The sequence below is a fragment of the Coregonus lavaretus genome (assembly GCF_964263955.1).
Source record: "Coregonus lavaretus genome assembly, chromosome: 2".
Classification (NCBI taxonomy): domain Eukaryota; kingdom Metazoa; phylum Chordata; class Actinopteri; order Salmoniformes; family Salmonidae; genus Coregonus; species Coregonus lavaretus.
The window spans coordinates 83,658,958-83,683,667 of record NC_139989.1 but is presented as its reverse complement, the minus strand read 5'-3'; the positions used below and the strand labels follow the sequence as shown (position 1 = coordinate 83,683,667).

Here is a 24,710-nt window from a genome sequence, read left to right as displayed (position 1 = left end):
TGCATACATTTTCATACTGGCCCCCCGTGGGAAACGAACCCACAACCATGGCGTTGCAAGCGCCATGCTGTACCAACTGAGCTATATGACACTTGCTAGGCTCATAATCTGAGGTAGCAACTGTGTCAGATCTACAAATCCATTAGCTAGACCACCCAATTAGACAACAATCACCCCATTATCCCCATTTGGTTTGCAACTCAGTGAACCTGCGCAGCATTCGCTCAATTTGATGCCTATGAACGAAGATTTCGATGCATATCAAATTACCCAGCAGCCATTTAGAAACAACAAGTCATCAGAAAAATTGTTATTTCTTAATAATAAAAATATTCTGGCTGTTTAAATCTGCCACATCTTGAAAAAGAGGACAGGGACATGCGTTTTGTTTAGATTGTACACTTTTTTCTTAAAACAAATATGTTTAACCATGACCAGAAAATGTTTAACGTTTGATGGCTTTGCGCCAGACAACACCTCTTAGACTGTGGCTCACCACAACATGTACTCAGGTTAACATTGAGCGCGCTCACCAAGTAGCCGTAACCTTGTTAATAATAAGTTACCTGAGGTAAACCTACAGTAGAACTAATAGGAGCTGGCAGGGTGAAAAATGCCCAAACATAAGGCCTGTTTTTTCGCGATTACTTCATAACCAGGGACAGAAGGTAATATTATGTAACTGGGCTCCATGGCGGATGCAATGAACTAATTTTATCAGAAATAAACTTTGTAAAAAATGTAACTTGAGGCGCCCCGAAAATAATATTCAAAAAGTTCAGTCCTTGGACACAGAGGGGTTAAACACTAAAGTTACCGTCCATCTAGTGAAGAGGAGAACCGGACAGAGGGATGGTAGGTAGCCAGCATCCGTCAACGAGAGAGGGAGAAGCCCTCCACCGTATTTAACAGGTGGAAGAAACAACCCGGGAGCTCCATCGGTCCACAAGAAAAGCAGGCAGCCGGTGATGATGTAGTGGTAGCTAGCTTAGCTAGCTGTACCGACTAGCTTGGCTAGCTAGCAGGTCGTTCGTCTGTCCCTCGAGGATGATGACGAATCCGGTGAACCACAAGATGAAACAAGGATAGCGAGTGAAAAGGATCTGGCTACACTCATACTGTCACTGACCATTACGCAAAAAAGCTAATTGAACAATAAACTTCGGCGTCTCAACACTGTAACGAACTCCGTCGTTGTTCCCCAACATCACCTCAGTCCACTCTGCGCGTAACTGGACAATATGCTTGGCGCCAAACCGTACGTGGACGCGGGCAGTTCTGTACGGGGACGCGGACAGTTCCAGAACGCGGACATGAGCAGAGCAACACAATACATTTACATTTTAATCACTTAGCAGACGTTCTTATCCAGAGCGACTTACAGTTAGTGAGTGCATACACAACCCAGTCTTTACACTGGCTTACATTAGTAATATTCATTTATTTATTTTTATATGCAAAACAAACATTCAATGTTTTTTAATAACAAAGTGTCTCAGAGTAGAACATTGGTCGTATAAGTGCTGAGAAGAAAGACATTTTACACTTATGGGTATAAATTAAAGCTATGCATGAAGCCTCTAGTCCCACCTAGTCGGTAGATATTTAGGACACCTCATGAGCTGTCCTAACCAGTTAAGAATTAACAGCAGGTGTCTTGATAATACTATATAATAATGCAGTGAGTCAGTGGTTCCTGCGGCACATGTAATTGCTTTGGAGTAGTTTAAATAATGTTTCTATATTTCTATATGATCAATCCATAAATAATATAGACCTACATGCAACCGTATGTCTTGTGCTTTTGGCAATGATTTCTGTATAATAATTATGTATAATAAATGTTGGTGATTCAATAGCCTAGTTAATCATTACATGTCTTTTAACACACTATCTATGTTTTGCTCAGTCTGGCAGTTACCCAGAACTATCAGAGGCTCTCTCTCTTGTGGCTGCTGCTGATGACAACTGCATGTATGTTTTCATAATAATGATGTCTGCATAACATTTTGTCTTCATTTTGGCAGATTAACTCATGCTTATTTCTGAATATTAACTCAGGTTTTCGCCCAGCGGCAAATGAGTTGGAGCTGTGGCAGGCGTTGGACCTGTGGCCGAAAAGTGTCCAGTTTGAATACCGGGACAGGCGCTGGAAAAAATGGGCGGAATTGATCTGACCCCTGGAGGGCTGCTGGGTTCACATCCTCAAAACATTCACCTTTCATTGGGCCCTTGAGCAAGGCCCTTAACCCTACAACATGCTCTCCATCCAGGGGAACTGCACTGCAGCTTGAACCTGTGCTGGTCTCAACTGTATGTGTGAGGTCTGCTGTTTGGGGGGTTAAGAACGGAGCAGAAAATACATTTTTGTTGTTTGCTGTAACTAATGGACAAAGTTGTACTGTATTGTAATGTATTGTATTGTAAAGAAGTCAGCCAGAGTTGACGTGGGACATCGTTCAAACAAAGAGATGCCTCCCTGGCCAACAGTGTGTTTGCATACAACCAATATCAATTCTACCCCCCATACAATACTTTTATACACAGTAATTACTTTTATAATAATAATAATAATAATAATAATAATAATAATAATAATAATAATAATAATAATAATAATAATAATAATAATAATAATAATAATGAATCATACACATTACATTTTTAATAGATAGTACTCAGACATCTATAGTGTTTAGAGTAATGACTATTACCGATCATGATCTTTTTTAATCCCACCCCTCTGCTACTCTCAGCCCCGCCCACCTATCTCCGTAGAACATCCTCTTTTGATTTCCACCTGCCATATTTTTTTCAACTGTGCTGTGATGTCATACATGCATGTTTAACCTTTCTAGTCACATAGTATCCACAGACTAAATTAAAGATACATATTTATCATAAGAGTATTATTCTATTGTTGATTGACTGACTATGGCTTTCCAAATCCCCAGCACTGCTATTTCTAAGGATAATTTTTAATGAATATTGGGATTTTTCAACCATTCCAATTTTCCTATAAATTATATTCTTTGCAAAAAATATTCCTATTTAATAGTAGTAGCCATAATTCATAAATGACACCATGCAGGGTTCTATATGGAACCATTTTGGTTCAGGGAAGAAGAACCTCTAGAGTTCTGATCAAAGAACCCTATAAAAGGTTTCTATATAGAACTTTTAGTGGTTCCATATATTAAGCAAGTGATAGAACCCTTTTTGGTTAAAACAGGAGTGAAGAGTGTGTTGATTTGACGGTAGTATTGTCAAAATTCCGCTTGTAACAACGATCAGAATTAGTAAAAACAATAAGGTTATGCATGACAACATATTAGACAATAACTAAGAGTAGGATAAATGATTGTGTCATGCAAAACTTCTATAGATGTGTGTGTGTATGATGGTAAAGATGTATGTGTGTGTGTGTGTGTGTGTGTGTGTGTGTGTGTGCTGGTGAGACATCCACATATCACAGTCAAATATACAGGATACAAACATTTCATTCCAGCTATATAGCGTTTTGCTAAACAAAAATTCATACACAAAAATCTATTAATTAAAATCTTAGAACAAAAATATTTGACAGACACATGAAGGTACCCATAAGCAATCATTTCTGATGTAAAATAACAAACGTGAAAAATTGTGGATATAACGTTTTAGAAATAAACTCCTTATAAATTCTTAAACAACATTGTCATCTCACCTCTTAGTTTTGGTGTCATGTTCCCCAGAGAGACTCATTTTAGAGGCAGGGCCCCCCTCCTCTCTCTCCCCAGAGAGACTCATTTTAGAGGCAGGGCCCCCCTCCTCTCTCTCCCCAGAGAGACTCATTTTAGAGGCAGGGACCCCCTCCTCTCTCTCCCCAGAGAGATTCATTTTAGAGGCAGGGCCCCCCTCCTCTCTCTCCCCAGAGAGACTCATTTTCGTTCACTGACCCCTAAACAGAGATCCAGCATGTTGGTTGTGGTTAACACAGTGACAACTAATTATTGAATGTCAATTATTCTATTTTATTCATTATCTCTTAGAAATAAAACATTTACTAACAGATACGTCCAAACGGTCAGGAGATTTAATGCAATCACATCAACACGTAGTCATGACTGATATTTTTAACCTTTTCTCCATGTAGTGGAACTATTAATAATAATAATAATAATAATAATAATAATAATAATAATAATAATGTCCCACTTTCTCTTGTAATAATTCCACTCATTCTAGTGTGTTGCTTTGTTCAACAGGTCTGATATGATTATGATATTATTTTATTTAATTCATAATATCAATGTTAAGAAAAGTACGTTCAGGTTTCATACCAAATTACACAGGAAGTAGAAGCTCATTGTAATTTTGAAAACAACAAAAGTTCTGATATTCTGAAAGATGATTTAGAACTATGATACATTAACATTTTTACAAATTGTAAAATAACCACGATATACGAATCCTATAATACGAGATATAAACAATATGTTTTTGAATTTGACTTGCCTACGCCCAGTTAGCGCCATTTTGTATGATTGAACTGTCACGTACCTGTCCCAGGTGAAATGGACTGTTAGATCTGAGTGTTTTACTGTCATTCTCTATACTATAATAATACCATATCTTTAATTTCCCTACACACTTTACAATAATCCCTTGGAAGATTCTTACCTTGTAGCCTGTATTCACAACCAGAACATGTCAAGTCATTGAGATATTTTCCGTTCTGCTGAGAGAGCACCTTCCTGATGACAAGTGGCTCTGTATCTATGTTCTAGGTACAGTTGATCTTTGGATGCAATAATATCTGGTCAAAGTCTAGTGGCACAACACCATAGTATATCATTAACATAACAGTAGTTTAACCTTTGGCCAGTAATGGCCATGGCATACTATAAAATGTTGAATCATTATGACGGATCCAGTTTCAACATATCTCTAACTTATAAGTTCAAATATTAAATTAAAAGATGTTATACTAATACAATTGCTCAGAGAAAGAGATAGTTTAACAAGTAATACTTTTTTTCTCAAAAAGGTAGCGGTCAAAATTGACACCCCCGTTCAATACCTCCCTTGCGAGAACACATTGGGAGTGATATTAGACAATTCCTACATACAGAATCCTTCCAAATGACCAACTACAGGAAGGTAAAGGTACAACTAAACACTGGTAGGACCAGGCCAGGCCTGTTAATTCTCTCTCTCTCTCTCTCTCTCTCTCTCTCTCTCTCTCTCTCTCTCTCTCTCTCTCTCTCTCTCTCTCTCTCTCTCTCTCTCTCTCTCTCTCTCTCTCTCTCTCTCTCTCTCTCTCAGATCTGTTTAAACCAACTCTTAGTTTCCTTATTCAGATCTGTTGAAACCAAGTCTTAGTTTCCTGATTCAGATCTGTTTAAACCAACTCTTAGTTTCCTGATTCAGATCTGTTTAAACCAACTCTTAGTTTCCTGATTCAGATCTGTTGAAACCAACTCTTAGTTTCCTGATTGAGATCTGTTTAAACCAACTCTTAGTTTCCTGATTCAGATCTGTTGAAACCAACTCTTAGTTTCCTGATTCAGATCTGTTTAAACCAACTCTTAGTTTCCTGATTCAGATCTGTTGAAACCAACTCTTAGTTTCCTGATTCAGATCTGTTTAAACCAACTCTTAGTTTCCTGATTCAGATCTGTGTGGTTCAAACCAACTCTTAGTTTCCTGATTCAGATCTGTTTAAACCAACTCTTAGTTTCCTGATTCAGATCTGTTGAAACCAACTCTTAGTTTCCTGATTCAGATCTGTTGAAACCAACTCTTAGTTTCCTGATTCAGATCTGTTGAAACCAACTCTTAGTTTCCTGATTCAGATCTGTTGAAACCAACTCTTAGTTTCCTGATTCAGATCTGTTTAAACCAACTCTTAGTTTCCTGGTTCAGATCTGTTGAAACCAACTCTTAGTGTCCTGATTCAGATCTGTTTAAACCAACTCTTCTGACTCATTGTCATGCCCTCTATATCTAAAGGAGTTGGCTAAAGCACACACAGATCTGGGACCAGACTAATGTATCCGTGGGTTGCCAGTTAGACTGTTTGTCTGGTCTCTGGTCTGTGGTCAGCAGTGGTGGCTGGTGGCTTGGAGGACAGGCTCATAATAATGACTGGAATAAAATGAATGGAATGGTATCAAACGCATCAAACACATACGTACAATTCCATTCACTTCATTCCAGTATTATGATGAGCCGTTCATCCTCCCCTCACCAGCCTCCTCTGGTGGTCAGTGGGCACAGCATGGTTGGGCTCAATTCCATTTAAATTTCAATAAATTCAGAAGGTAAACATTAAGAAGCATTGAAGAGAATTGTAACGTTAGTGTACTTCCTGAATTGACTCCAACCCTGGGACAAAGTGCTGTGTTCTGCTGGTGGTGGTGGTGTGAGGCCTTAACCTCAGCCTCCCTCCCTCTCTCATTCCCTCTTCCTCAGTACCATGTAGACGAGACCACTGACCAGACACAGAGGGAAGGACACCCAGGCCAGGACGTAGGCAAAGCCCAACGCAGCATCCACCTCCCCATCCGGACACATCACCATGTAGATTATTGAGCCACACATCACAAAGACCTGGAGAGAGGGGGAGGAAGAGAGAGGAAGGGGGAGGAAAGGAGAGAGAGACAGAGAGACAGAGAGAGAGACAGAGAAGAGAGAGAGACAGAGAAGAGAGAGAGACAGAGAAGAGAGAGAGAAGAGAGAGAGAGACAGAGAGAGAGAGAGAGACAGAGAGAGAGAGAGACAGAGACAGAGAGAGACAGAGACAGAGAGACAGAGACAGAGAAAGAGACAGAGAGAGACAGAGAGAGAGACAGAGAGAGACACACGTGCCTTGAGTGCCTGTTCGGTAAAATATATTAAAATATATACGGCTATAAACGGAAATAAATAAATTAAATAAGTTAAGCAAGAGAAGAAAGGCTTTCTCATTAACACATTAATTAATGATTGACAGATCAACTTTACTTGAGGTAAACAAAAACAAATGTACATAACAGGACCTCATACACTGAATATGGAGGCCAGGTCTGTTTGATGACTCTGGGAAGACTGACCCCTGAGAATCTCTGACTCTGATCTCTCTTGTTGGTTTCTGTGGACAAAACATCCAAGGATTGCACACACACACAAACACACACTAACATGAGGGAATTTTGTGTTTTAGGACTATGAAAATTGAAAAATTAATTAGCCTATGGATTATGAAAAGAACAAAAAGAAATGGGAAAATGGGAGAGGAGAAATGACTAGAGTCAGTGTTGTTTAACTCACTGACCGTGACCCATGAGTTCTTCTTACCTTTGTCAGTAGAAAAGTCTCCCTCACTCTAGGTTGAACCATAGACCAGTCACTCTTTATGGACACACAGATGGGTACAGGGGAGGCTGGTCTCTCCTGCTTGATTGGACTTCAACACAACAGAGACAAACATTAAGTCTCTCATCTACTCTGAGCTCAGATGGGGAAACATAAGAAGAGTTTAATTCCAAAAATGCTATATAACCATTTTCAGAAACCCTGGTAAATTACCTTTTTTTGTTTAAAGAAATGATTAAAGATATGTGTGGGTTTTTTCACCATCTAATCTTGGCATGGGATTATTTCATGACAGAAATGTATTTGTTTAAAATCTATCACTTGATGGTTTCATTTCAGATAGACAAATAATCTATTTTTTTTTCTCCAAAATGCTATATATCTGCCTCACTCTCAGAGAAATAAATAGTACTGCTAGGTTTTACATTGTCAAATGTAACAAACTCATGTAACGACATATACAATCTGTACAAATGATACATTTGTGACATCAATATTTAAAAAAAAGTTTGAAAAATAATTATATACAGTCCAGTTTTATGAGATTTTAATCTCCAGGCCATCAGACTAGTTGGCCTCTGCCCAGTACACTGCCCTGAACTTAGTCACTGTTTCTAGCTGGCTATCACCCAGTACACTGCCCTGAACTTAGTCACTGTTTCTAGCTGGCCTCCGCCCAGTACACTGCCCTGAACTTAGTCACTGTTTTTAGCTGGCCTCCGCCCAGTACACTGCCCTGAACTTAGTCACTGTTTCTAGCTGGCCTCCGCCCAGTACACTGCCCTGAACTTAGTCACTGTTTCTATCTGGCCTCCGCCCAGTACACTGCCCTGAACTTAGTCACTGTTTCTAGCTGGCCTCCGCCCAGTACACTGCCCTGAACTTAGTCACTGTTTCTAGCTGGCCTCCGCCCAGTACACTGCCCTGAACTTAGTCACTGTTTCTAGCTGGCCTCCGCCCAGTACACTGCCCTGAACTTAGTCACTGTTTCTAGCTGGCCTCCGCCCAGTACACTGCCCTGAACTTAGTCACTGTTTCTATCTGGCCTCCGCCCAGTACACTGCCCTGAACTTAGTCACTGTTTCTAGCTGGCTATCACCCAGTACACTGCCCTGAACTTAGTCACTGTTTCTAGCTGGCCTCCGCCCAGTACACTGCCCTGAACTTAGTCACTGTTTCTAGCTGGCCTCCGCCCAGTACACTGCCCTGAACTTAGTCACTGTTTCTAGCTGGCCTCTGCCCAGTACACTGCCCTGAACTTAGTCACTGTTTCTAGCTGGCCTCTGCCCAGTACACTGCCCTGAACTTAGTCACTGTTTCTAGCTGGCTATCACCCAGTACACTGCCCTGAACTTAGTCACTGTTTCTAGCTGGCTATCACCCAGTACTCTACCCTGCACCTTAGAGACTGCTGCCCTATGTACCTAGTCATTGAACACTGTTCACTTTAATAGTGTTTACATACTGCTTACCCTCTTTATATGTATATACTGTATTCTAGTGAAGGCATTGTTTTTTCCTGATATTTCTTAATTTCTTATTTTTATTTTGGGGATTTGTGGGTATTGTTTTTCAAATATGTGTATGTGACCAATACAATTTGATCGATTTTTGGTATAAAACATTTACCTTGAACATTTTAGTAATTTAGCAGTTGCTCTTATCCAGGGCCCGGTTTCCGGTGTCACTTTATACACAGAAGATCTCCGCTAAGCATAGAATTACATGATCTATCCGTATCTCTGTGACTTCCAATAACTTCACAACAAAGTTGACTACAAATACCTAGTTGCCAATGTCTTCGCAATCGATACAAAGAAGTGATGTATACAATTATGCTTCAAATGAAAACTGAGATGACTGCATTAAAATATAAACATCAGGCTATAGGCCTATTTCAATCATATTGAAATACATTTCATGTTCAATTAATTGAGTTCTATTTTGCTACTTGTAGGCTACTGTCTGTAATTTGTCTCAATATACCCTACATGGTCAAAGGTATGTGGACACCCCTTCAAATTAGTGGATTTGTCTATATCAGCCGCACCTGTTGCTGACAGGTGTATAAAATCGAACAGACAGCCATGCAATCTCCATAGACAAACATTGGAAGTAGAATGGCCTTACAAAAGAGCAAAGTGACTTTCAATGTGGCACCGTCATAGGATGCCACCTTTCCAACAAGTCAGTTCGTCAAAATTCTGAGACATCACATTTCTGCCCTGCTAGAGCTGCCCCGGTCAACTGTGTGCTGTTATTGTGAAGTGAAAATGTCTTGGAGCAACCGTAAAGTGGTAGGCCACACAAGCTCACAGAACTGGAGTGCCGAGTGCTGAAGTGTGTAAAACCGTCTGTCCTCGGTTGCAACTGTCATGGAAATTCAACACAAGGACACTCAAAGTCAATCTTAAATGAAACATTCTTTATTGTCAGCGAGAGGTCACAGTCAAACTTAGATGCATAAAGTGCCGGTCTGAAGTGATGGTCCTTTCATAATGCCTTATACGGCTACACAAAAACCTACATAAACATGATTCATTTGATTGGGTCCTGCATGTGACTGGCACCATCTCCTATCTTAACTTATAGAACATATTCTGGACATTCTGCCAGATGGTCTTAAGAAAGGGGTCATGACGTCCGTCACCCCCCCCCCCCCCCCCCTCCCCCCCACCCCCCCTTATATCTTTACCCAGCACAGGCAGGAACCAATGATTGTTTATGACAGAGTGGACAATATGAACATTTTCAAGGCTGTCCCTCCAGACTATACATTTTTCCTCCACATTCCCCCCTCTTATCACTTCTATGATAATAATTGTTCAAATGTAATGCGTATGACTTAAATCAAAGGAGGTTCTATCAAAAAGACATTACATAATTTAATTCATGATACTATCATCATAATAAATCATAATAAAGGTTATCCTTCTATTAACAGGAGCTAATCTAATTTAATTAATAATCATCATCATAAAGCTCAAATCTACAATAAGGTTATACTTTTATCAACGGGAGTGGATCTATCAAAAATACACACACATACACAAGGGATATGTAGATTCAGAGGTGAATAAATCTCTGAAGGTTTAACCATTGTTTCCATAGTTACTTACCACAATCGGGTTGTATTAACATATGTTCTGCATTAACGTATCACGGCAACTGGTTTGATACATTCACCTCTGAAGATAAATAATATACTTACATTCAGTAATCTTGCTCTGATTTGTCATCCTAAGGGTCCCAGAGATAAAATGTAACATAGTTTTGTTTGATAAAATCAATTTTTATATTGAAATGTAGGAACTGGGTTCTACAGTTTGAACCCCTGCTGTCTCTGGCTCTACACCCTCCCCGCCCGGCCATCTAGATGTGTGAAAGTTAGTGTATAAGCTAATGATCCATCATTTATGACATTCCTGGGAGTGTGTAAACTTACATTTTGTATTACCATATCATTTTTGTATGTTCTGTATAGTTATGTACTTGGAAATGTATCAATTGACCAATTCAGCACATTTGGGCATACTTGATACAAAATAGTCCAGTATTGCAATGCTTCACTGGATCAATCTGAAACTTTGCACAAACACTGCTGCCATCTAGTGGCCAAAATCTAAACTGCGCCTAAACTGCAATATTATATTGTGGCCTTTCTCTTGCATTTCAAAGTTGATGGAACAAAACAAAAAAAAGAAAACACATGACAGCTGCTGAGATCTTATTAGCCCTGGAGACACTGATAGCCTTATAGCATGTTAATAACACAACATAGCAAACTAAGCAAAAAATGCATGCTGCAGCCCATTGGCCAATTTGGGTTCCCCAACTTCCAAACAGGGATTCCAACCAAGTTGCAAGCATCCACTCTGGTTTTGGGGAATTATTCTCAGCAACAGTGGCAATGTTTTCTGGAAGATCAGTCACATTAGAAGAGTGATCTGGGAGTACAAAAGTACAACATTCATCATCAATGACTGCACAAGTGCCCCCTTGACCTGCCAGAATATAGTCAAGAGCCTCTCTGTTTTGCAGAGCTAACTTAAGCAATTCTTTTAGTTCCCCATTCAATTGTTCTAGGGCATTTCTAGTAGCATTGCCAAATTGCTCTATGTGTCTAGAGATGTCACGAATTTGGTCTAGGGCACATGCAACTCCATACCCAGAGAAAAACACCCCAAAGAACCTGGAGGCTGGTGCCTGAGTGTGAGTGACGTCAGCTAGAGACCTCTTATCTCTCCTCATTCCAGGAAGTTTGTAGTCTCTAAACAGAGCCTTCAGATCCTTTTCGTTATCTGGAACGGTTCTCATAGCAGTCACCAAAAATCCAACAGTACAAGTACCTCCCCAGTTCGATGGAAGGCTATAGTAAGCCATCTTACCACATAGCCAATAGGTGCCATTCGGGGCTCCTTTCAGAGTTGTGCTATGTTTGTCAACCCACATTTTAAACGGTTCCTTATCGGCCTGACCATTCTCCTGTATCACTGTTAAATTGCAAACATTTGATCCATTAAGATTCATATTACAATTACATTTCAATTCACCCAAATCGTGATCTCCATATCCTCTAATACACCAAGGGGCAGTCATCACCCCAGCCACTGAAATGGGCGGGAGTGAGACATTACCAGGCCTCAGGTAATAGGATACATTGGGTTGATTATATACCTTAACATTGCTGGTCATAGTATAAAAAGGAATTTTTCCTGCCAATGCTATAATAAAGTTCATCCCTATTGGGACTCCTGTAAGGGGCAAGCCTGCCCCTACCTTAACCGGACCCATCCCACACACCCAACAGTCCTTTTCTTTTGATGTCAGGTCGGCAACCATTTCTGCTCTAGAAAAGAACAAATTGTCCTTATGGTTGTGAGGGCCCAGCAGGGTTCTCCTTCTACAATGACCATCTACTTCTGGGCCACTACTCCAGGCCTGTGTTGGCCCCTTTGGCTCAGGACTCCTTCTGTCATTACCATCTACTTCTGGGCCACTACTCCGTGACTGCGTTGGCCCCTTTGGCTCGGGACTCTTCTCATCCTCTGTCAGATCTCCAACAAGAGGACAACCTACAGTTCTTATTAGCACTACTGTGCTAATACAGAGGAGGGCCACACTGCACCACCGGAACTGGCCAGGCCCCATCTTCTTCTGGATCAGGAACTCGTCTGCAGTGCGACAGGTGGGTCCAGGTATCTCTCTCAGCAACCTTCACCGCAGAGGGGGGTGGTCAGAAGAACTTGGTACGGGCCTCTACACAGGGGTCCTTCCAACTATTTCTCCTGAAGTCTTTCACCACCATGAAATCACCTGGGTTCAAACAGTGTTCAGCTCCATCTGCTAGATTTAGCAAAGACGCCTTCAACCGGGGGAAAAGAGTCTTAAGAACACTGTTAAGGGTGACACAACACTCAACCAAGCCTTCCTCCATTTCTTGCAGGGACAACCTGTTCTGGGAAAAAGGTGTATTTGTCATCCACATGGGACGGCCAGTCAGCACCTCATGTGGAGAGAGACCAGTGACTGTAGGGGATCTGCCTCTCATCGTCATCAGTGACAATGGAAGCACTTTCACCCATGTCAGGCTTGTTTCACCAATTAATTTGGTTAATTTAGTTTTCAAAGATTGGTTGGTCCTTTCGACTGCGCCCCCAGATTGGGGATGATAGGCACAATGTGTTCTCAAATCAATCTGCAAAGCCTCTGACAGGGACTGAACAATCTCATTCACAAACTGGCCACCATTGTCAGAATATATTTTTGATGGCAGTCCCCACCTAGGTATGATCTCTCTCTCGCTGTGGCTCTCCTGCAAGGGAAAGTTTCAATCCATTTAGAAAACATGTCAACAGTCACCAAACAATACTTATTCCCCTCACAAGGGGTCAACTCAATGAACTCCATCATTAACTGCTCAAAAGGTCCTTCAGGCCTTGGATGGGATGCGGGGGATACTGAAATGCCACGTCCAACATTGTTAGTCATACAAATCAAGCATGTCTTACTGAAATTTCCTGCAAACACAGTAAAACCTACTGTACCCCAATATTTATTTACAAGATCCACCATCCCTCCTTTTGACACAAGGTCTTGACCATGTGACAATTTTGCGAGGAACTGGAATGTACAATGGGGCATGGCAGGTCTGCTCCACACATCAAGCCATACACACGAGGTGTCCTTATGACAGCACTCCGCCCACTTGAGTTTCTGAAAGCATCAGCCATGGCCTGTAAAGCAATGATATCATTAACAGAGAAAGGGTTGGTGGGAGCTGGAACTGCTGCCATCTGTAGGAAGGGGGAAACAGAAGAAGAAGCAGACAATTTAGCAGCACAGTCAGCCTTGGCATTCCCCAGAGAAATGTTATCCTTAGAGGGAGTATGGGCCTGACACTTTATCACCGAGATTGACGAGGGGAGTTTAACAGCCTCCAACAGAGAGGACACAAGTTTCATCAGTCCAGACCACAACTTCACTCGCCTCCATCTTTCTCCCATAAATACAATCCTGCAGTGGTTGAACTATCTCTGCATAGTGTTTCAACCATGGACGACAGTAACCAGCCACACCCAACAAAGACATCATGTGCTGCTTGGTAACAGGTTTAGGCAAAACTTTAATTGCATCTAATCTATCTTTGGAGAGGGCGCGGCCCTCAGAAATAATGTCATGACCCAAATATTTAACGGAGCTCTGGAATAACTGCATCTTACTGGAGGAAACTTTATGACTATTTTCTGCTAAGAAAATCAACAATGCCCGAGTGTCCTCGTGACATATCTCCTCTGATTTTGAGCAAACCAACAAATCATCAAAATATTGAACCAAAATGCTTCCACCAGGGGCAACAAAACCCTCTAGGTTCCTAGCCATTTCTTGGGCAAAGATGGCATTTGATTGAACATACCCCTGGGGCATCACAGTCCAAGTCCATTTGTTTTACCAAGAAACGTAAATGAGAACCACTCATGTTACTCTTCAGCCACAGGGATACTGAAAAAAGCATTTGCCAAATCAATCACCGAAAAACAACAACTACCTGGAGGCACCTGGTATAAAATGGTGCCAGTGTTTGGCACCAGGGGTGCTCTAGCAAGTAATGCATCGTTTACTAGTCTAAGGTCTTGCACAACACGATAATCACCAGATGGTTTCCTAACAGCTAAAATTGGTGTGTTTCATGCATCCAATGTTGGTCTTTGATTTTACCCACAGTTCTTCAGCCAGCTGGATGCCTACAATAATTACATACAATAATTGCCTACCATTCAGCTGTTTTCTAACCTCATTGTCTGAACCGTTAACGTTAGGTAGCAAGTGGCTACTGTGCTTGAAATTTAGCTAGCTTGTTGCTACCTGGATAGCTACTAGTAAACAACAGCCGGAACGACCGAGCGAACAGACGCGAACTGGCTGAATCAATTCAGTGGCTAGCTTTGCACTTGGCTAGCTAACAGTAGCTGCTAGGGGTAAGTCATAACCTACATTTGTGTTTTGTTTTTTACATATTGATAGCCCGAGTCGTTCAAGGAATTCGGGACATGGGTGACTAGTTAACGTTAGTTTGGCTCTCTCTGTGTGTTCGTGCCGTGAAAGGAGGGGTTCTTCTTTGTCTGAAAGCAATGGCTAGCTAGTTTGATAACTATTCTAGCTAACTAGCTGGCTGAATAAGTTGACGACGGACTCGCTCAAGCTGTCGGGACTAATCCACAACGTTAGACACGGACACGAACGATCTGCTTGCGTGTTGATACACTGGTGGTTTGTTGTGGCCGAGTATTGGCGCTAAACCGTGTTGTTGGAGTCCGGCATGCTAGCTGGTTGTGGCGTCTTATGACTAGCTGCCCGGACGTTTTTCACGGAATAATACTGCACCTAGTTAGCTAGCTGAATAAACTAAGTTAGTCTATTCCTAGAAAACATTGAACCGCTGTAGTTTACAACAATTATAGATTCTGAGGTGGAAGTTGGGAGTTATATTTGGGAGTTGTGGTGAGGGAGGCCCCGCTCTCTCCTTTCCCAGATGTTTAGTTCATTTCATTCCGATCTCCTCTGCATTATTCGAGCCATCTGCTGCAGCCTGTCAACTATGCCTCTGCCTATCCCTGTTCTCTCCTCTCTGCACAGGCTACACAAACGCCTCACACCGCGTGGCTGCTGCCTCTTTAACCTGGTGGTCCCTGCACGCACCACCCACGTGGAGTTCCAGGTCTCAGGCAGCCTCTGGAACTGCCGTTCTGCTGCCAACAAGGCTGAGTTCATCTCAGCCTATGCTACCCTCCAGTCCCTCGACTTCTTGGCGCTGACGGAAAGATGGATTACCACTGAAAACACTGCTACTCCTACTGCTCTCTCCTCGTCTGACCATGTGTTCTCGCATACCCCGAGAGCATCTGGTCAGCGGGGTGGTGGCACAGGAATCCTCATCTCTCCCAAGTGGACATTCTCAATTTTTCCCCTGACCCATCTGTCTATCTCTTCATTTGAATTCCATGCTGTCACAGTCACTAGCCCATTTAAGCTTAATATCCTTGTCATCTATCGCCCTCCAGGTTCCCTTGGAGAGTTCATCAATAAGCTTGACGCCTTGATACGTTCCTTTCCTGAGGATGGCTCACCCCTCACAGTTCTGGGGGATTTCAACCTCCCTACATCTACATTTGACTCATTTCTCTCTGCCTCCTTCTTTCCACTCCTCTCCTCTTTTGACCTCACCCTCTCACCGTCCACCCCCTACTCACAAGGCAGGCAATACGCTTGACCTCATCTTTACTAGATGCTGTTGTTCTCCTTATCTCACTGCAACTCCCCTCCATGTCTCCGACCACTACTTTGTATCCTTTTCTCTCTCCCTCTCCTCCAACACTACTCACTCTGCCCCTACACAGATGGTAATGCGCCAACGCAACCTTCGCTCTCTCTCTCCCGCTACTCTCTCCTCTTCCATCCTATCATCTCTTCCCTCTGCTCAATACTTCTTCCTCCAATCTCCTGATTCTGCCTCCTCAACCCTCCTCTCCTCCCTTTCTGCATCCTTTGACTCTCTATGTGCCCTATCCTCCCGGCCGGCTCGGTCCTCCCCTCCAGCTCCGTGGCTTGATGACTCATTGCGAGCTCACAAAACAGAGCTCCGGGCAGCTGAGCAGAAATGGAGGAAAACTGGACTCCCTGCGGACCTGGCATCTTTTCACTCCCTCCTCTCTACATTTTCTTCATCTGTTTCTGCTGCTAAGGCCACTTTCTACCACTCTAAATTCCAAGCATCTGCCTCTAACCCTAGGAAGCTTTTTGCCACATTCTCCTCCCTGCTGAATCCCCCCCCCCCTCCTCCCTCTCTGTGGATGACTTCATCAACCATTTTGAAAAGAAGGTTGACGACATCCGATCCTCGTTTGTTAAGTCAAATGACACTGCTGGTCCTGCTCACACTGCCCTACCCTATGCTTTGACTTCTTTCTCCCCTCTCTCTCCAGAAAAAATCTTGCGACTTGTGATGGCAGGCCGCCCAACAACCTGCCCGCTTGACCCTATCCCCTCCTCTCTTCTCCAGACCATCTCCGGTGACCTTCTTCCTTACCTCACCTCGCTGATCAACTCATCCTTGACCACTGGCTATGTCCCTTCCATCTTCAAGTGAGCGAGAGTTGCACCCCTTCTCAAAAAAAAAACTCTCGATCCCTCTGATGTCAACAACTACAGACCAGTATCCCTTCTTTCTTTTCTCTCCAAAACTATTGAGCGTGCCGTCTTTAGCCAACTCTCTTGCTATCTCTCTCAGAATGACCTTCTTGATCCAAACCAGTCAGGTTTCAAGACTGGTCATTCAACTGAGACTGCTCTTCTCTGTGTCACGGAGGCTCTCCGCACTGCTAAAGCTAACTCTCTCTCCTCTGCTCTTGTCCTTCTAGACCTGTCTGCTGCCTTTGATACTGTGAACCATCAGATCCTCCTCTCCACCCTCTCCGAGATGGGCATCTCCGGCGCGGCTCACTCTTGGATTGCATCCTACCTGACCGGTCGCTCCTACCAAGTGGCGTGGCGAGAAGCTGTCTCCGCACCACGTGCTCTCACCACTGGTGTCCCCCAGGGCTCAGTTCTAGGCCCTCTCCTATTCTCGCTATACACCAAGTCACTTGGCTCGGTCATATCCTCACATGGCCTCTCCTATCATTGCTACGCAGACGACACACAACTAATCTTCTCCTTTCCCCCTTCTGATAACCAGGTGGCGAATCGCATCTCTGCATGTCTGGCAGACATATCAGTATGGATGACGGATCACTACCTCAAGCTGAACCTTGGCAAGACGGAGCTGCTCTTCCTCCCGGGGAAGGACTGCCCATTCCATGATCTCGCCATCACGGTTGACAACTCCGTTGTGTCCTCCTCCCAGAGTGCGAAGAGCCTTGGCGTGACCCTGGACAACACCCTGTCGTTCTCTGCTAACATCAAGGCGGTGACCCGATCCTGTAGGTTCATGCTCTACAACATTCGGAGAGTATGACCCTGCCTTACACAGGAAGCGGCACAGGTCCTAATCCAGGCACTTGTCATCTCCCGTCTGGATTACTGCAACTCGCTGTTGGCTGGGCTCCCTGCCTGTGCCATTAAACCCCTACAACTCATCCAGAATGCCGCAGCCCGTCTGGTGTTCAACCTTCAACCGTTCAACCGTTCAAGTTCTCTCACGTCACCCGCTCCTCCGCACACTCCACTGGCTTCCAGTTGAAGCTCGCATCTGCTACAAGACCATGGTGCTTGCCTACGGAGCTGTGAGGGGAACGGCACCTCCGTACCTTCAGGCTCTGATCAACACCCAAACGAGGGCATTGCGTTCATCCACCTCTGGCCTGCTGGCCCCCCTACCTCTGCGGAAGCACAGTTCCCGCTCAGCCCAGTCAAAACTGTTCGCTGCTCTGGCACCCCAATGGTGGAACAAGCTCCCTCATGACGCCAGGACAGCGGTCACTCACCACCTTCCGGAGACACTTGAAACCCCACCTCTTTAAGGAATACCTGGGATAGGATAAAGTAATCCTTCTACCCCCCCTTACCCCACCCCAAAGAAAAAAAATATATATATACATGTATATATATATATTGTAAAGTGGTTATCCCACTGGCTATAAGGTGAATGCACCTATTTGTAAGTCGCTCTGGATAAGAGCGTCTGCTAAATGACATAAATGTAAATGTACTAACGTTTAATGGCACTTTCCGGCAACCTGATTGGTTACTGGAATTTAATGGCACTTTCCGGCAACCTGATTGGTTACTGCCGTTTAATGGCACTTTCCGGCAACCTGATTGGTTAAAAGGCCTCATGTGCCGCACAGCGCTTGCTCGTTTGAAAATATCTCCCGCGAGGAATCCACGTAAAGAGAGACAAAATGAGAATATGCAGATATAGACCCAGACATAGCAGAGTTGCTGAAGGAGGATGAGGATGCCATCATAGACATTCATGGATCCTTTGATGGCTCTTGGCACAAGAGATGATTCACTTCCAACTACGGGATAGGCTTGTACATTGGTGCTGGTACCAGCCAGCCCTAGAAAATGGTGAAGATCCACCCAGTCACAAAAGGCCTTACATTCTTTAATTGAGAGGATGCACAGAAAATGGTACCTGTATATCACAGGATGTCAAATGATAACATCCTCAAAAGAATGTAGCACGGAGAAACCCAGAATGCAAATGAATGTCTGAACTCTAATATGGTCGCGACGCCCCAAAACTGTCTTCTTGGGCAAAAGCCTCATTGCCAGTATGGCAGTAGCTACGTTCAATGAGGGAGCCACTGCTATATCAGATGGGATGGACTAATTGTGTATTGGCAGCACTTTGGCGACACTGGAAGCAATCAGAGAGGAGTTGTGAGAGCTGATGCTGCTTCAATGGAGTGTGACAAGGGGAGGCGCAGGTCACATGAAAGTAAAGCAGCACCAGCAACAACTCAAAGAGGGCTGTACATATGGGGCAGGCATAGCTGATTACTGTTCTGCACATTTCAACAGCCATACAAAAGCCTTGGATGTGACACATTGAGCAAAGTGATATGAGAATTTGGCCAAAACTGCATATTTGCCCAACAGACCAGTATTCAAAGCATATGCTATATTGCTTGAAACAAATGTATTAAACATGCTGATGTATTTGTAAAAGGTATATTTGATGTTTATTTGTCAGTTTAGAAGTGATATATGAAAAATAGATTAATTTAATGTGACGTAAATGGTCATATTTATGGAAAGTACATTTTAATTGTAGTCTGTGGTGTTTGGCATTACAGTTGTTCTCAATTGCTAAAACACAATTTCTGAAACCTTGCTCCATTTCCTGAAAACATTAAACACGAAACCTCATCTTCAAGCACTATTTACAAAACCTCTGACTCCTCTCGCAAAATGAAACATTCACCCTCAAAACAGTTTTTACCTGTGTTCAAAATCAAACACTGCTCTCAAATCATAAACAAAGTGATCAAAATGATAAACACTCTCAAGCAGTCAGTAAACAATACACAGAAAAATAGAAAACACATTGTTCAAAACATACAGTTCTCAGGGAGAAGTACATTTTTAATCTCAAAACAAATTTCATGTTTTTCCATCATTGTCTCTTCCTCTTCGTCCTCCTCTTCCTCTTTCTTGCCCTCCTCCTCCTCCTCTTCCTCCTCGTCGCCCACCTGGCATACGCACTCATCCTCGTCCTCTCACATTGTTTCTTCTCAGACTTTCTCCTTCCCACCTTCAACAACCTGTTTGCTCTCTGAACTGCCTTATATTGGTTGTGTCGCATCATTTGAAACAGGTTAAATCCGTTTTGAGTGGTTGTGTTCAATCAATGACATGTGTTCTCTATTTGTGTTTGATTGTTGCCTCTTGCCATTGGATGACATGTGCATTAGAGTGCAGAATGTGTTTGGAGAATGAGAATGTGTTTAGAGTTTTGCTGAAAAGTCTAAGTGAGATCTGCATATTGTGTTTTACCATGTGAAATGGTTTAAGGTATTGACAACAGACTGCATAATTAGCTAAATGAGTCCAGGCAACTGAGAACTTTGTTCAGCCAATGGGTTTTAGTGTTTTAGCAATTGAGAAAAACTGTAATGCCACAGGGGGGCAACAGTGTCCAACTGATCAGGGAAACCCAGTTGGCAGGACGTTAACGCCACAGGGGGACAACAGTGTCCAACTGATCAGGGAAACCCAGTTGGCAGGACGTTAATGCCACAGGGGGACAACAGTGTCCAACTGATCAGGGAAACCCAGTTGGCAGGACGTTAATGCCACAGGGGGACAACAGTGTCCAACTGATCAGGGAAACCCAGTTGGCAGGACGTTAATGCCACAGGGGGACAACAGTGTCCAACTGATCAGGGAAACCCAGTTGGCAGGACGTTAACGCCCTGGCATTTGCTGCCCAGTAATAATGCTTAAAGATGGGGAGGCCTAAGACGCCACTTTCCTTGGGCTTTTTCAAGTGGGCTTTACGAATACGATGGTTTTTGTAACCCCAGACAAATGACAAGATTGCCGAGTCCAAAGTCTTAAAAAATGACGAGGTAAGACAAATAGGAAGATTCTGGCAAAGATAAAGTGTAACAAAGTGAAAATGTAAAGTTTCCATCAACCTGGGTGCAATGTAGACATCAAAGAACGGTGCAGTTCGTGGTGGAGTAGTGGGTGAAACCATTAACTTCAGGAAAAGGGGTGATGTAAATAAAGTTTCCTTTAATTTTGTGTTACTGAATTCATAAAAATATTTGCTGCCATTGTAGTAAGGTTGGTAATGCGAGAGGTCTTCGGACTTAGCATTTTTGTACTATTTTCTTTTGAAAGAACAACTAGTGGGTTTGGAGTGCCTCTCCCCTATTTGGGAAGTTGGTCTGCCCGCTCCTCAGTCTGAGAGAGATATTCTGAGAGCAGGTTCGTGTTCCTCGGTATATAAAAACGGTTTAAAGCTGTATAACATAAGTGTTTTGGAAAACTGGTTCATATATCCTAAAGTCAATAGCAAATGGGGCTATGTACACTGCCGATTTTGCAGGTTTTCCTACTTACAAAGCATGTAGAGGTCTGTAATTTTTATCATAGGTACACTTCAACTGTGAGAGACAGAATCTAAAACAAAAATCCAGAAAATCACATTGTATGCTTTTTAAGTAAGTAATTGGCATTTTATTGCATGACATAAGTATTTGATCACCTACCAACCAGTAAGAATTCCGGATCTCACAGACCTGTTCGTTTTTCTTTAAGAAGCCCTCCTGTTCTCCACTCATTACCTGTATTAACTGCACTTGTTTGAACTCATTACCTGTATAAAAGACACCTGTCCACACACTCAATCAAACAGACTCCAACCTCTCCACAATGGCCAAGACCAGAGAGCTGTGTAAGGACATCAGGGATAAAATTGTAGACCTGCACAAGGCTGGGATGGGCTACAGGACAATAGGCAAGCAGCTTGGTGAGAAGGCAACAACTGTTGGCGCAATTATTAGAAAATGGAAGAAGTTCAAGATGACGGTCAATCACCCTCGGTCTGGGGCTCCATGCAAGAACTCACCTTGTGGGGCTTCAATGATCATGAGGAAGGTGAGGGATCAGCCCAGAACTACACGGCAGGACCTGGTCAATGACCTGAAGAGAGCTGGGACCACAGTCTCAAAGAAAACCATTAGTAACACACTACGCCGTCATGGATTAAAATCCTGCAGCGCACGCAAGGTCCCCCTGCTCAAGCCAGCGCATGTCCAGGCCCGCCTGAAGTTTGCCAATGACCATCTGGATGATCCAGAGGAGGAATGGGAGAAGGTCATGTGGTCTGATGAGACAAAAATAGAGCTTTTTGGTCTAAACTCCACTCACCGTGTTTGGAGGAAGAAGAAGGATGAGTACAACCCCAAGAACACCATCCGAACCGTGAAGCATGGAGGTGGAAACATAATTATTTGGGGATGCTTTTCTGCAAAGGGGACTGCACCGTATTGAGGGGAGGATGGATGGGGCCATGTATCGCGAGATCTTGGGATCCTTCCCTCAGTAAGAGCATTGAAGATGGGTTGTGGCTGGGTCTTCCAGCATGACAACGGCCCAAAACACACAGGCAGGGCAACTAAGGAGTGGCTCCGTAAGAAGCATCTCAAGGTCCTGGAGTGGCCTAGCCAGTCTCCAGACCTGAACCCAATAGAAAATCTTTGGAGGGAGCTGAAAGTCTGTATTGCCCAGCGACAGCCCCGAAACCTGAAGGATCTGGAGAAGGTCTGTATGGAGGAGTGGGCCAAAATCCCTGCTGCAGTGTGTGCAAACCTGGTCAAGACCTACAGGAAATGTATGATCTCTGTAATTGCAAACAATGGTTTTGTGCCAAATATTAAGTTCTGCTTTTCTGATGTATCAAATACTTATGTCATGCAATAAAATGCAAATTAATTACTTAAAAATCATACAATGTGATTTTCTGGATTTTTGTTTTAGATTCCGTCTCTCACAGTTGAAGTGTACCTATGATAAAAATTACAGACCTCTACATGCTTTGTAAGTAGGAAAACCTGCAAAATCGGCAGTGTGTCAAATACTTGTTCTCCCCACTGTATATATTTATTTTGCCGTTAATGTATTGAAGACCTATTTCAGCAAGTGAACCAAGTTTTTGCTGGCTTAGCTAGCCATGTTAATGATGAGCTAACTAGCACTGTTGGTCACTGCACTACAACGTCACGCTAGCTATTGCCAGCAGGTGACTTATTGAAACTAAGTGAATGTTTATTTTTTTAATACCTTAAAAGGTTTATATAAAAGGGTTGTACTTGTGCTCTGTATTTATGGATTAATATTACTTCACATTGAGGGTATGTATCACTACTGTTGCTCCTATCTAAAATATATATTGTGTCCTACCTAACCAGTGAACGTGAGGCTGTGACCGTCCTGTCAATGCCTGTCATCAGGTCCTCTGTAGCTCAATTGGTAGAGCATGGCACTTGTAACACCAGGGTAGTGGGTTCGATCCCCGGGACCACCCATACGTAAAAATGTATGCGCACATGACTGTAAGTCGCTTTGGATAAAAGGGTCTGCTAAATGGCATATTATATATTATTATATCACTGTTTGATATCTTTTACTGCAGGTATGCTTTTCTATATTTTTGTTATTTTCTAAACACAACGCATGTATACTATACGATCACTTTGTGGATTCAGTCTGAGAGAGATATTCTGAGAGCAGTGAACGTGTGGATGTGACCGTCCTGTCAATGCCTGTCATCACTGTTTGATATATTTTACTGCAGATAAAAACCGAGTCAACCTGAAGTGTGGGTGTCCATGTTCCTTTCTTCTGGGGGGATATGTGAAGTTGGTTACAAAAGGAACCTGGGAAGAGAAACCATTTTTATGGCATTAATGCGCCCCATCATAGAAAGAGGCAATATTCCCCAGCTCTCTATGTTTTGTTTTAGCTTTGCAACCAGATCACTGTAGTTAAGCTTGAAGATTAACTTTGGGTTTCTAGGTATGTTTAGTCCCAGGTAAGTTAAGTGATCATGCACCACTTTAAATGGTATCCTATCTAGCTCGCTTGTTGTAAAATTATCTGAGATACACATGAGGTCACTTTTTCCCCAATTTATTGAATTTCCAGATAGTTTACCAAATGAATTGATTAAGTCTAGTAGGTTAGGGACAGAGGCTACTGGGTCTGAGAGGTATAAAAGCACATCGTCTGCATATATAACGAAATGATGCTTTCTATGTTTCCTACTTTAAGACCTTGGATATTAGGATGATCCCTTGTATCGCCAGGGGTTCAAGGGAGACAGCGAAGAGCAGAGGACTGAGTGGGCAACCCTGCTGGACAGATCTAGGTAGTTCAAAGGGACTGGATTTGTCTCTGTTGGTCAGAATAGAGGATGTTGGGCAGGCGATCTCCTCCAGTCACATGTCATTCCCTTTTGTTTTATGGCAGACTCATATGAAATAATATGACCTCTCATAACCACTTGAAAAGGTTCCTATAGTGTAGAATCAGATACCACTCCTGTGTCATTAGTCTTTTGGCTTGGATGCATATTTGATGTGGTTGAAATACTGTCATCTTTTATGATGCTGATAAAGACAGGGGCCGTCTGTTAAGGTGCTAACTGCACAGTGTAGCTACAGGTTATACACTGAGTGGACTAAATATTCACAACACTGTTATGACCAGTTTCTCTGGTAACTCGTACTTCAGGATGTAAGAGAGTAGTCGACCACTTAGATGGAGAGTTGATTCATTGTTATTTAATGGTTACAGTACTGGATTCAATGACAAGCGGTACGGGCGTAGCCTCTTGTCATCTGAATGACTTCCAT

General features: G+C 42.9%; 2 protein-coding genes across 2 annotated transcripts in view; one reads left to right on the top strand and one right to left on the bottom strand.

Moving 5' to 3' along the window:
- The window catches only part of LOC311141405 (NLR family CARD domain-containing protein 3-like), a 674,300-nt gene that overhangs the window by 129,174 nt on the left and 520,416 nt on the right, over positions 1 to 24,710 (bottom strand). Inside the window, exons 2-4 of the mRNA XM_084176721.1 lie at positions 4,663 to 4,809; positions 4,498 to 4,542; positions 3,707 to 3,940 (exon numbers count right to left, since the gene is read on the bottom strand). Coding sequence (XP_084032847.1) covers positions 3,707 to 3,924 — 218 coding nt within the window. The 5' untranslated portion in view covers positions 3,925 to 3,940; positions 4,498 to 4,542; positions 4,663 to 4,809. The remainder of the gene's footprint in view (positions 1 to 3,706; positions 3,941 to 4,497; positions 4,543 to 4,662; positions 4,810 to 24,710) is intronic.
- The window catches only part of LOC311141252 (NLR family CARD domain-containing protein 3-like), a 390,310-nt gene that overhangs the window by 189,475 nt on the left and 176,125 nt on the right, over positions 1 to 24,710 (top strand). The window lies entirely within an intron of this gene.